The sequence below is a fragment of the Chiloscyllium plagiosum genome, unplaced genomic scaffold (assembly GCF_037043375.1).
Source record: "Chiloscyllium plagiosum isolate Xiang-an unplaced genomic scaffold, Cpla_swu_hap1 HiC_scaffold_29, whole genome shotgun sequence".
In the NCBI taxonomy this organism is placed as follows: Eukaryota; Metazoa; Chordata; class Chondrichthyes; order Orectolobiformes; family Hemiscylliidae; genus Chiloscyllium; species Chiloscyllium plagiosum.
The window spans coordinates 7487389-7500797 of record NW_028270167.1 but is presented as its reverse complement, the minus strand read 5'-3'; the positions used below and the strand labels follow the sequence as shown (position 1 = coordinate 7500797).

General features: G+C 41.9%; 1 protein-coding gene across 2 annotated transcripts in view; it reads left to right on the top strand.

The window, feature by feature from the left end:
• Positions 1 to 13409, top strand: part of LOC122540604 (uncharacterized) — a 44299-nt gene that overhangs the window by 29385 nt on the left and 1505 nt on the right. The window contains exons 4-7 of one of the 2 annotated variants that reach the window (XM_043676532.2): positions 2587 to 2646; positions 2885 to 2947; positions 5336 to 5462; positions 9787 to 9838. In XM_043676532.2, the coding sequence (XP_043532467.2) occupies positions 2587 to 2646; positions 2885 to 2947; positions 5336 to 5462; positions 9787 to 9838 (302 nt within the window). The remainder of the gene's footprint in view (positions 1 to 2586; positions 2647 to 2884; positions 2948 to 5335; positions 5463 to 9786; positions 9839 to 13409) is intronic. The other variant, XM_087976349.1, reaches the window with a different exon arrangement.

The following is a 13409-nucleotide window of genomic DNA, read 5'->3' as shown; positions in this document are numbered from 1 at the left end:
GGGATATCTGTTCTTGGGGAAGACTCTGTAGAGGTATTCTTCTTCTTGTCATTGCAGATCGGGAATGCTGCAGTGTGTTGTAGCCCTTTTGAACAGGGTCCTAATACAGCTTCTCTTGTGTGTGTTCAGGTGGTTGCTGACTTTGGGAAGTTTGCCGAGTTGGGAAGTTGGTTTGCAGATGTTTTGTCCCCTTTCTAAGTGACATGCTCAGTGCTGCAGAGCCTCCTGTCCTGTGTTGGTTGGAATTTATTTGGCTTCACTTCCGGTTGCCGGTTGCTCGTTGCAGTGTTGGTATATTGGGTCTAGGTCTGTGTGTTTATTGGCAGAGTCCGTGCATGAGTGCCATGCTTTTGGAAGTACTCTGGATGTCCTCTATTTGGCTTGTCCTATTATTGTTGTGTTGGCCTTCAGGACCTGGTTGCTGTGTGTGTGGCTTTCCAGTACACTTTTGTGGTGCATTCCCCATTCTGTGTTCTTTCTACCATCACTTCCAGGAATAGGAGTTAATCGTTAATTTCCACCTCTCTTGTAAATTTGATCCCTGTGAGTATGGTGTTGATAATCCGGTGTGGGCTCTTGAACTCTGTTCTTTTAATGATTAAAGAAGTATCAACCATGTACCTGATCCATAGTTTGGGTTGGATTGGTAGTTTGTGCATCACTGCTTCTGCTATGAGCCCAGAGATAGGTGAGCCCCTGCACACAGGATTCCATGCAGAGATTACACAAAACACTACACATGACAAACAAGCAGACAACTAACAATCCACGTCCACAAACATTAACTAGCCATGAAACACCATGACCAGCTGTCCCTCATAGCTATGCACACAGATGTAAAGGACCACAAATTCAACTGGGCCAACACAACAATAATAGGACAAGCTAAATTGAGGACATCCAGAGTACTTCCAAAAGCATGGCACTCATGCACAGACTCTGCCAATAAACACACAGACCTAGACCCAATATACCAACACTGCAACAAGCAACCGGCAACCGGAAGTGAAGCCAAATAAATTCCAACCAACACAGGACAGCAGCGCTTCACAGGAGGCTCTGCAGCACTGAGCATGTCACTTAGAAAGGGGACAAAACATCTAAAACCAACTTCCCAACTCGGCAAACATACCCACACAACAGCAAACAGTTTGGTTGAAATCTATTCATGTGATCTATAACCACACAGTCATGTTTGAAATGTAGTTTCAAGATCTATAACTAACAAGGACTCTGCTTTCTCATCACCATCTTCTCAACAATAATTGGCCTTTACCAGTAACATCCACATCCTGTGATTGAACAAAAATAGAAACACAGGTTGGCATCCCATGCCCATCAGACACAAGAACTGAGATACAAAAACCTCACATTGGAGATGTTCTGACAGCCTCCCTTCGATGTAATATTTCAGCTGAAAATTAGAAACTCTACCCGTGCAGCACTCACTCAATACAGCAGCAGTGTGGCAGGTAGGACCAATCTCACTGAGTCAGGCAGCTGGCCTTGTGTTGGGGTGAAGCTGGTCAAATTCCATTTCAAAGACATGCCACAAAGCTCCAGGTTAAGACCTTGAAAAGGAAAAGAAAGATTAGCATTTCTGTAGAGCCTTTCAACCAGTCGCCCCCCCCCCCCACAGCCAGTGAAGTACTTTCAGAGAGCAATTGCTAGAGTAATGTAGGAAGTCTTGCACCCATTTGACACACTGAGAGCTCCCACAAACGGCAATGTCATAATGACTCAATAATCTGTTTTGACTGAGGGGCAAATAATATTAAGAATATTATTAAGCTGACCTGAGAGAGGTGGCATAGTTTCAGTTTTGCATCTCATCTGAAGTACAGAGTCTCCAAGAGTGCAGGGCTCCCTGCTGAGAGTGTCAGCCTTTGATATTTGTGCCCAGGTCCTGGACTGGGGCTTAAATCCATAGCCTTCTGGCTCTGACACCAGAGGGCGACCAGCCGTGCCTCAGCCACAGACTTCATTTTATTGTCAATTGAGAGTAAAATCTCACAATGCACAATTTGAAAGAAAAGCAAGGAATTTCTGGCCGACCAACACCTCAAACAGATTATCTGGGAGCAAATTACTGCAGATGCTGGAATCTAAATGCTGGAGATGACAGCGGGTCAGGCAGCATCCATGGAGAGAGAGAGCAAGCTAATGTTTCGTGTTGAATGGCTCTTCATCAGAAGTGAAGACGAGTCATCTAGACATGAAATGCTAGACTATCTGGTGTCTGTGGGATCTTGCAGTACAATAGCTACCACGTTACTGCATTGCTACTGTAGCAACATTTCAAAATACTTCATTAATTCAGAGCTTTGCACACTGTTATGGGCGCAACATGACGTCAGTGAAAGCAGAAAACATTAAATACTCAACAAATCGGGTAGCCTCTGTGGAGAGGGAAAAATAGAGTTAACATTTTCAAACTTGAGCAAACAGCTTGAGTTTCAAAGGAGGAAGGAATGGCCAAGGAAGCTGGGAATGTCCACAATCTGTAACTTATAAGACTATGTTCTACAGTATCTGTTGAAATCCTGAAGGATATTAATATTATTTATAATTGATGTTTTTCTTTAGATAATCAGAATGCTACGGAAGTCACATCTGTCCCTTCAACAAACCAGGAAACTCAACATGGTAATAATAAGTAGGCGATGGCCTCTGATTTCTCATTATTCTCTAATGCTGTTTCACACTTAATCATCTCAGAGCGCTATCTCCTTGAACCAAGTGTCAACTAGGAACTTGAATTATCTGAGTTTTTGTAATTTCTCTCCCAACGATGTATATTCAAGCCCTGTCATTGTCCCCAATGTTTTTAACTAATTCACTGCTTTTAACAATTTTTTTTTAAATTTCTGAATTCTTGGTAAAGAGCTATGGACTGCGCAACAGAACAATACAAATACAGGCGACAATTCAACTTCACCAACAAAAGGTAAATCCAATACCTGGCTTCAAAATGTTGACAGAATAAGACTTAGAAGGTGAAGAAAGAAAGATTTGCATTTCTATAGCACCTTTTGGTGGCAGCTGAGGATATCAGATTTCTTCACAACTCGAAGCACATCAAAGCACTAAACAACGAATGAAATATTTTTGAAGTAACTTCACTGTCATAATTATTTTTCTTCATTTCGTGGGATGTGTGCCTTGCTGGTAAGATCAACATTTGGTGTCCATCCGTAATTGCCCCTGAACTAAATCGCTTGCATTTAAGAGTTAACTACATTGCTATGGGTCTGGAGTCATACATAGAGTCATAAAGTCATACATGGGCCAGACTGGGTAAGGTTGGCTGATCTCCCTCCCTAAATTGTCATTAGTAATGAGGGAAATGTAGTCACTGACATGGGCACAGCAAGCTGCTACGAAAAAACAATGTGACCATGATAATCTGTTCTTGTGATATTGATCATGGAAGATGTTGGTCAGGAAACTGGAGATAATTTGCCTGCTCTTCTTTAAAGCAGTATCATGTATTCTATCAGACTCACTTCAGCAGTTAACACTGAGTCTTAGTTTTGACAATGCATCCAAAAAGATGTATCTCTGACAGTGCACTATTCCCTAAACATTAGCGTGGAATTTTGCACTGAGTCCTGGAGTGGGACTTGAACCCTAAGTTCTGGCACTCAGCAACATGAGGACCAGCAATTGAAACATAGCCAGCATAGAAATGGATTTTGCAGTGACAGAACTGCAAACAGAGACACAGTTAGGGATAACTGAAATTGAATTCTTATCATTTGTATCATGATGAAATATCTATCCTCAATCAACATCATTACCACCAACTATCTGGTGTTGCAATTTGTGGAACTTGATGTGCGCAAATTATCTGCTGTGTTTCCACAGCAACTACATAAGGTTTGAAAAGTGTTAATACAGATCTAAGTTTTTTCATTTACCATATTACAGCAGCATTAAAAAAAATGTTAAATAAAACCATGCAAACATCTAGTTGCAAAAAGGCCTTCAAAAGGGTTTTCATCTGTTTGTTATCTGTTCGGTTTGTAAATTGCTTCTGTAGAAAACGTGGGCACGTTCTAAGCTTTATAGCATTTGAGAATTATCACACTTAAGGAACAATAGGCTAAAATCCTACCATTCGATGTGATTAAAGGGTCTGTGAAATGTTACTGAACTGGTTACTAGATCATTTTTCACACTTAGATAAAACCTATCAGTTAAAAAAACCTTAACACAGCTTCAACAAGACAATGCATGTTTGTTGAACCTTTGCAAACCAGTTCACTGTATCAAGGTTTGTGTCAAGGTTTGTAGCTCAGGTACTGGTTGCCGTGGTTGTGGGTATGGTCGCTGAGCTGGGAAATTGATTTGCAAAAGTTTTGTGCCCTGTCTGGGTGACATCCTCAGTGCTGTGGAACCTCCTGCTGTACTGGAATTTCAGAAGATTGTGAACATACCCACAACCACGACAGTTCACGGTGTCTTTCACAAGGACAGCTATGGACTAAGAAGATACAAAAGGCAGATTTTCAATATTTTTATATTTTCATTGTTCTTTATTTAAGTAGGCTTAAAACTATTAGAAATTAGTCGAAGACTGCAATGAGCTGATAGGAATTGGGAGTTCATGAAGGAATATGTCCTCCCAGAGCTGGTAACCAGATCTGGTTAAATCTCTCTTGCTTTATTTCATACCTGACATCAATGAGTTATCTTCAATACTTTCTCTTCCCTCACCTCATGTTCCAATCGTGGTCTTTTCATCTTCATTCTTTAAATGCTTTGTCCTCATTTTTATTCTGGTATTTGGGAAAGGCCAGGATGAACATGAATGGCTAAATCTGTCAATCTCATGGGTAACTGCTGGACAAAGTATTGCACCCCTTCACAGCACCATCAGCAAATGTGCTTTCAGCTGCCTAGATCCTAAGTCCTTGAATTCATTTTCCAAAGCTCTCTGTCTCTGTCTCTGTCTGTGTCTGTCTGTCTGTCTGTCTCTCTCTCACACACACACACACAGACACACACACACACACCTCCATTAATCTGCTTGTTAAAATAATCTGTGTTACAAAGCTATTGGTCTGCTGACCATGCTCAGTCCCAAATTTTCTTCGATAATGTTGCTCTGAAGGACCTTAAGACCTGTTAGAAAACTAAAGATAAGACCATAAATACAAGCTGTTAAAGTTGCATGAGAGAGATGGAAAAATGGTGAAGAAAATTTGGCTTGCTCAGACTAATACAATTTTCATGGACAGAAATATAAAGCATCCTTTAATCTCTTTCACTAGACCTTGAAACAACTGAATTCATCAGGGCATCATGCAGTAACATCTCACTCTGTACACAGGTGATACAAATGCATCCTTCCACAAAATATATGTTGGAATTGGGTTTGCCATTTCTGGATTCATCGTTTTGCTCATCGTATTAATTACATGTTTAAAACACAAACCAAGTGCTGCATGTCTACACAGGTAAGCTTCAAATAGCATTTAATGATGTATGATATTTTGTTGTTAATGATTTTTTTTAAATTAAAATATATCTACAGGAGGCTGGATATTCTTTCTGACTTGAAAATTCATTCGTCCAACTGCTTATCAAATGTGATGCACTGGGCTCATTCGGCCATAAATAAGATGCCCTCAGTAAATGATTTGGAGGAGCCGGTGTTGGACTAGGGTGGACAAAGTTAAAAATCACACAACACCAGGTTATAGTCCAACGGGTTTATTTGGAAGCACTGGCTTTTGAGGCCCTGCCCCTTCATCAGGTGGTTGTGGAGCAGGACCATAAGACACAGAATTTATAGCAAACGAGTTACAGTGTCATGTGGCTGAAATATATGAAACAAATTTAGATTAAGTCTTTCATCTTTTAGAATGGGTTTCCTAATTTCAGTTCATCAATATGTAAATCCCAGAATTCCTTTTACATCACCTTCTCAAGATAACTTCAGATTTTGTAACAAAAGGTGTCATTCTGTAAATCCCACTTTAGAAATAGAACCAGTCTGACTCAAGATGGGGACACAGACAGACTTTAACCTCACACCTACAATGCATTGTCTGAACTGAGATGACACCTTTTGTTAGAAAATCTGAAGTTATCTTGAGAATGTAACTTAAAAGGAGTTCTGGAATTTACATATTAATGAACCGAAACTAGGAAACCCATTCGAAAAGAAAAAAGATTTAATTTAAGTTTGTTTAATATACTCCAGCCAACATGACACTGTAACCTTTTGTTATAAATTCTGTGTTTTATGGTCCTGCTCCATACCATCTGATGAAGAGGGAGCGCCTCAAAACCTTGTACTCCTGAATAAAGCTGTTGGACTATGACCCCGTGATGTGTGATTTTTAACTCAGTCAGTAAATGAGTTATATGTTGGATTTTCACCAAACGTTTCCCTCATTGATGAAAGTGTCTCACCTTGGATACAATACCAAAACCTTACTGTACTCTGCCATCTCCCACTAAGTTCCATATGCTTGCTGACCGACACGGGTTCGCAAAACTCTGAAATTTTCAAATCCCTCCAAGGCTTCACTACTCCTCATTTTTATAACTTCTTTAGGCCAATAAGATCTCAGTAGCTGATGTCCAATTCTAACCTCCTGAGCATTCCTGATTTTAATCACTCTACCAATCACCTTCAGCTGGACAGGCTCTGCAATTCACTCCTTCTGTAGCAATCTCTCTACCTACCTCTCTCTCTTCACAAGACATTCCTTGAAATCCACTGTTGTACAAGTTAATGTTCTGAGAGGATTAATGTTTGTGCTACGGTGGCTTGACCCATTCAATTGAAGTCATATACAGTGTATAAGTAAAGGAAAAGAGTTTTCAGAGGGAGCAAATGTATTTGTCTCAGCTCCCTAATAATTATTCCTGACCAAATGTAGGTGTACTTGCTACCATGCAATAATCCTTCTATTATCAAAGAATAGTCCCTCTTCTGCAAATACTCTACAGTGAAGTATCCTCTACCAGAGGAGGGTGGGGTGGGAGAAAGTAGCATAGAGTACAATGGGTGAGTGGGGGAGGGGATGAAGGTGATAGGTCAGGGAAGAGAGGGTGGAGTGGATAGGTGGAAAAGGAGATAGGCAGGTAGGACAAGTCCGGACAAGTCATGAGGACAGTGCTGAGCTGGAAGTTTAGAACTAGGGTGAGGTGGGGGAAGGGGAAATAAGGAAACTGTTGAAGTCCACATTGATGCCCTGGGGTTGAAGTGTTCCGAGGCGGAAGATGAAGCATTCTTCCTCCAGGCGTCTGGTGGTGAGGGAGCAGCGGTGAAGGAGGCCCAGGACCTCCATGTCCTCGGCAGAGTGGGAGGGGGAGTTGAAATGTCCTGAAATGTTGGGCCACGGGGCGGTGTGGTTGATTGGTGCGGGTGTCTCGGAGATGTTCCCTAAAGCGCTCTGCTAGGAGGCGCCCAGTCTCCCCAGTGTAGAGGAGACCGCATCGGGAGCAACGGATACAATAAATGATATTAGTGGATTTGCAGGTAAAACTTTGATGGATGTGGAAGGCTCCTTTAGTGTCTTGGATAGAGGTGAGGGAAGAGGTGTGGGCGCAGGTTTTACAGTTCCTGCGGTGGCAGGGGAAAGTGCCAGGATGGGAGGGTGGGTTGTAGGGGGGCATGGACCTGACCAGGTAGTCATGGAGGGAACGGTCTTTGCGGAGGCGGAAAGGGGTGGGGAGGGAAATATAATCCTGGTGGTGGGGTCTGTTTGGAGGTGGCGGAAATGTCGGCAGATGATTTGGTTTATGCGCAGGTTGGAGGGTGGAAAGTGAGCACCAGGGGCGTTCTGTCCTTGTTACGGTTGGAGTGGTGGGGTCTGAGGGCGGAGGTGCGGGATGTAGACGAGATGCGTTGGAGGGCATCTTTAACCACGTGGGAAGGGAAATTGCGGTCTCTAAAGAAGGAGGCCATTTGGTGTGTTCTGTGGTGGAACTGGTCCTCCTGGGAGCAGATCCGGTAGAGGCGGAGGAATTGGGAATACGGGATGGCATTTTTGCAAGAGGTAGGGTGGGAAGAGGTGTAATCCAGGTAGCTATGGGAGTCGGTGGGTTTGTAAAAAATGTCAGTGTCAAGTCGGTCGTCATTAATGGAGATGGAGAGGTCCAGGAAGGGGAGGGAGGTGTCAGAGATGGTCCAGGTAAATTTAAGGTCAGGGTGGAATGTGTTGGTGAAGTTGATGAATTGCTCAACCTCCTCGCGGGAGCACGAGGTGGCGCCAATGCAGTCATCAATGTAGCGGAGGAAGAGGTGGGGAGTGGTGCTGGTGTAATTACGGAAGATCAACTGTTCTACGTAGCCAACAAAGAGACAGGCATAGCTGGGGCCAATACGCGTGCCCATGGCTACCCCTTTGGTCTGGAGGAAGTGGGAGGATTCAAAGGAGAAATTGTTAAGGGTGAGGACCAGTTCGGCCAAACAAAGGAGAGTGTCGGTGGAAGGGTACTGTTGGGGATGTCTGGAGAAGAAAAAACGGAGGACCTCCAGCTCAGCACTGTCCCCATGACTTGTCCGGACTTGTCCTACCTGCCTATCTCCTTTTCCACCTATCCACTCCACCCTCTCCTCCCTGACCTATCACCTTCACCCATTGTACTCTATGCTACTTTCTCCCCACCCCCACCCTCCTCTAGCTTATCTCTCCACGCTTCAGGCTCACTGCCTTTATTCCTGATAAAGGGCTTTTGCCCGAAACGTCGATTTTGAAGCTCCTTAGATGCTGCCTGAACTGCTGTGCTCTTCCAGCACCACTAATTTGGTTTCCAGCATCTGCAGTCATTGTTTTTATCCTCTACCACTGATCACTGGATAGATGAGACATGAGACAGACCAATGCCAAAGGTGGAATATGGCAGTGAACTACCCCAAACAGCCCTTACCCAGTGCCACAAACTGGTTGAGGTGGTAAACAGGAGGTGCCAGTAGTGATCATGTGGAAAAATATCATACCTCCTTTTTCATTATATACCTCCATGTCAAATTTGGGAAAAAGTGAGGACTGCAGTTGCTGGAGATCAGAGTTGAGAGTGGGGTGTTGGAAAAGCACAGCAGGTCAGGCAGCATCCAAGGAGCAGGAGAATCGACTTTTTGGGCATAAGCCTTTAATCAGGAAAGAAATTCCTGCTCCTTGGATGCTGCCTGACCTGCTGTACTTTTTCAGCACCCCACTTTTGACTGGTGTCAAATTTTGTTTGCTACTACTCTTGAGAAGCAGCATGGCATGTTTTACTGTGTTAAAAGGTGCATATTGTGGGTGTAGAAAATGGTGTAGTTACTTTTTCCAGTTGTAATACTTTTTCTTCTTTTTGTAGCCTACAAATCTAAACATTAGATACAAAACTAATGTAGAGTGCTCATTTCCTGTAAACTGGATCTCCTAAACATTTCTCAGTCTTAACCTCAATTACCTTTTTAGCTTTGGACTTCAACTGCAGTGTTTGAGATTTGAGATTAGATGACTATCTTTTCTCTGAGAAGTCACAAGAATATAAATAAATGTTAAATTCAGTACAGCTGGTTTCATTACAGTTAAAGTCATAAGTTACAACGATAAAAGTACCAAGAAAAATATTTTAAATAATCATACGATCAAATCATCCCACACTGTGAAATATTACAGCACTCTGCAGGGAGAGAAAATATGGGAACAATTTGCTAATTTTATAATCTCTCAAAACTTCCTCCTGCTCACCAGTATTTCTTGATAGTATATAGAATGCATAGTAAAAAAGATAAAGTTCTCACCCTATCATTTTGACATTTTTTTGCTGCAGATCTAGGGCAGTGATGAATACTGCACAGCAATCAGAAGATTTCTCATTTCAGGTAAAAAAAAGAGTCCTTTAATACATTTTTATGAAATAATAAAACATTCCTACTTGCATACTCAATAGGTTTTTCTCCATATTTGTTCTGAGATTTGTTTTTACAAGGGATTTTAACTGAATGGTGGTATAAGAATTAAGAACACGGATTAAAACATGTCCCCATTTTTATCTTTGAAACTTGACTTTCAAACTCAGTTGGCCTCTGGCTTCTCGCAAAGCCAGGGCAATTGAAAAATCTAAAGCTTCAAGTATTCATCATGAAATTTGGAGATGTTGTGACATCAAAATGCATGCTATGACTGACAAACTCTGCTGAAAAACAAAAATCACTTTTTCCAAATCTCCCATCTCATGTTTCACTCCAATCTCACCACCAGAACCAAAAGCTGTTTAAACCTTGAGTCTTGTCTGCCATACAATGAGACAGTGACTGGTCTGTAACATAATGCCAAATTCCTACCATTTCCTCACATTGCTCAATACCTTTGGATAACATAAGTCAGATATTTTTAAATTTATTATTTTTTGCACTGGTGGAAAAGCTTTCCCAATATTTATCTTCCCTTGTGAAAGTTCTAGTTCTAATTTTTACACTATGGCCAAACATCCAAGACCCCACTCATCAAAAATAGCTTTTCTTTATCTTCATGATCTATTTACTTTAATATCATGGAAATCTCATTCAAAGCATACCTTAACCATTTAAATTCCAGGCAGTAAAAGTCCAGTTCACATTATCTCTCCTTGTAGTTGAAACTAATTTAGGAGGATAGGTATCATTCCAATAAACATCTCCTCCAAGGTGAGTATATTCTTCCTGAGGTGTGATGCCCAGAACTCTGCACTCTAGTTGTGATCAAACCATTTGTTTCATTGAAGAATTACTCCTATCCATTGGAATCTAGTCCAGTTTAGATACAAAGGTGGGATGGTGGCTCAGTGGTTAGCACTGTTGCCTCACAGCACCAGGGACCCGGTTTTAAGTCCAGCCTTGGGGGATGTGTGGAGTTTGCATATTCTTCTTGTGACTGCTTAGGATCTGTCCCATATTCCAAAGGTGTGCAGATTAGGTGTTAAATTTTCTGTAGTATCTCAGGATGTGTAGGCTAGGTTGGTTAACCATGCCGAATGCAGGGTTAGAGTATAGGTTGGGGCCTGAGTCTGGGTGGGATGCTTTCAAAGGGTCGGTACAGATTTAATAGGCCAGATAGCACTTTGGGGATTCTATGATTCTAAGGCCACCACTCCATTAGCTTGTATGAGCACAAAGATCCAACTGGTATACAATCCAAAGTCACAGCAAAATGGTCATTCTTCTCACAAAGGGTTGTGAATCTTTAGAGTTTTCTAACCCAGAGGACTGTGGGTGCTTCATTGTCAAGTTTAGTCAGTATGGAGGTATTGGGTATTCATGGAATGGTATTGTAATGGGTGGGAAAATTAAATTGATGTAGAATTCGTGGTAAACGTATTGAATAATAGAGCAAATTAAGGGATCACATAGCTCAAGCCTGTGTATATTTCTTATGATCTTGTTCAGGAATGACAAAGCATTTCACATGTGTGATTAAACTCAGACAATTCAACAAAATTCCATAGAAAGTAAGAACCTAAAATTTATTGGCTATCAGATAAAATACTGTATAATTAGCGAGTTTTGCGAAGATTTGTAGCTCTGGTTGAGGTTCTGGATGTAGGTTTGCTCGCTGAGCTGGAAGGCTAATTTTCACTTGGTGAATGAGTCACACATTGGATTTTCACCAAACGTTTCCCTCATTAAGAAAATACCCTGACGAAAGTGTCTCAGCTTGGATGTGTTTCAGCTCAGCGAGCAAACCTACATCCAGAATAATAGTATAATGTCGTGCGAGTTTGTAATTGTAGGGGTAAGATTCACTGATAAACTGCAGGAGTGTCGTACTGGCAGTGTCTCACCTTTGTCTCAATTCAGACAGGCAATATCTCCGACTCTAATTTCTATCGATTTAGTCAAAATTGGTTTTTGGAAAATTAAAAATTGTACTTTGTCACTTTAATAGGTCATGAAAGTTTATATGTTGTTAATATTATTTGGGAAGTAGGTTCTGAAGCAGAGTTAAAAAAGATTTTGGATTCAGTGCTGTGGATTCCTGATTTATTCTATTAAAAAAAGTACAAAAATAATTTGGAATAGTGAGATAAAAACAATCTTTCTAAGAAATCATGTCACTCAACTGTACACGTGATGGTGAGGCCATACCCAGAGTACTGCATACAGTTTTGATCCCTGTATTTAAGAAAAGATGTACTGGCATTAGTGGCCTTTCAAAGGAGCTCACTCAACTGATTCTGTGGTGAAGGGATTAAATTACCAAGAACAGCTAAACAAGTTAAGCCTTTATACAGTGTAGCATTTAAAAGAATGAGGGGCAATTTTATTGAAAAATACAAGATTCTGATGGGAAACAAAAACAGAAATTGCTGGAAAAGCTCACCAGGTCTAGCCCCATCAATGGGGCTTGACAGGTGGATGTTTAAAAGATGTTCCCACTGGTGGGGAAATCTCAAACTAGAGGATATATTCACAGGTTACGGGAGAACCCTGTTACAACTGAGATGAAAATGAGAAAGAATGTCTTCTTCCAGAGGGTAATGATTGTCTGGCATTCTCTACCCCAGAGAGTTATGGAGACTTGATCACTATAAATATTTAAAGCAGACACTGTTTTGAAATATCGGGCAGTTGATGGCTATGCTGAGCTGGCATGAAAGAGAGATCAGCCATGATCTTGTTGAATGGCAGGGAAAACTTGAGGGACCGAATGTCCGTCTGCTCCTATTTTTTGGTGGTGCGGTGGCTCAGTGGTTAGCACTGCTGCCTCACAATGCCAGGTTCAAAACCAGGTTCGATTCCAGCCCCAGACAACTGTCTGTGTGGAGTTTGCACATTCTCCCTGTGTCTGCGCGGTCCAGTTCCTCCAGGTGCTCCAGTTTCTTCCCACAGTCCAAAGATGTGCAGGTTAGGTGAATTGGCCAGGCTAAATTGCCCATAGTGTTCAAAGATTGTAGGGTAGATGCATTAGTCAGGGGTAAATATAGGGTAGGGGAATGGGTCTGGGTGGATTGCTCTTCAAAGGATCGGTGTGGACATGCTGGGCCGAAGGGCTTGATACCACACTGTAGGGATTCTATTACGGGAGAACTTATGGACGATTATAAAATCATGAAGGGCATGGATAGGATAAGTAGACAGGGTCTCTTTCCGGGGTGGAGGTGTCTTGAGCTGGAGGGCATAGGTTTAGTGTGAGAGTTGAAAGATATAAAAGAGACCTAAGGGGCAATTTTTCACACAGCGGTGGTGCATGTGTGGAATAAGCTGCCAGAGGAAGTGGTGGAGGCTAGTACAATTACATCATTTAAAAGGTACCTGGATGTGTATATGAATGGAAAGGGTTTGGATGGACATAGGTCGGGGCTGGCAAGTAGGGCTAGATTAGATTGGGATATCTGGTTGGCGTGGGTGAGTTTGACTAACGAGTCAGTCACTGTGCTGTACATCACTATGACTGTAAGTTAAATGACTAGCAAGC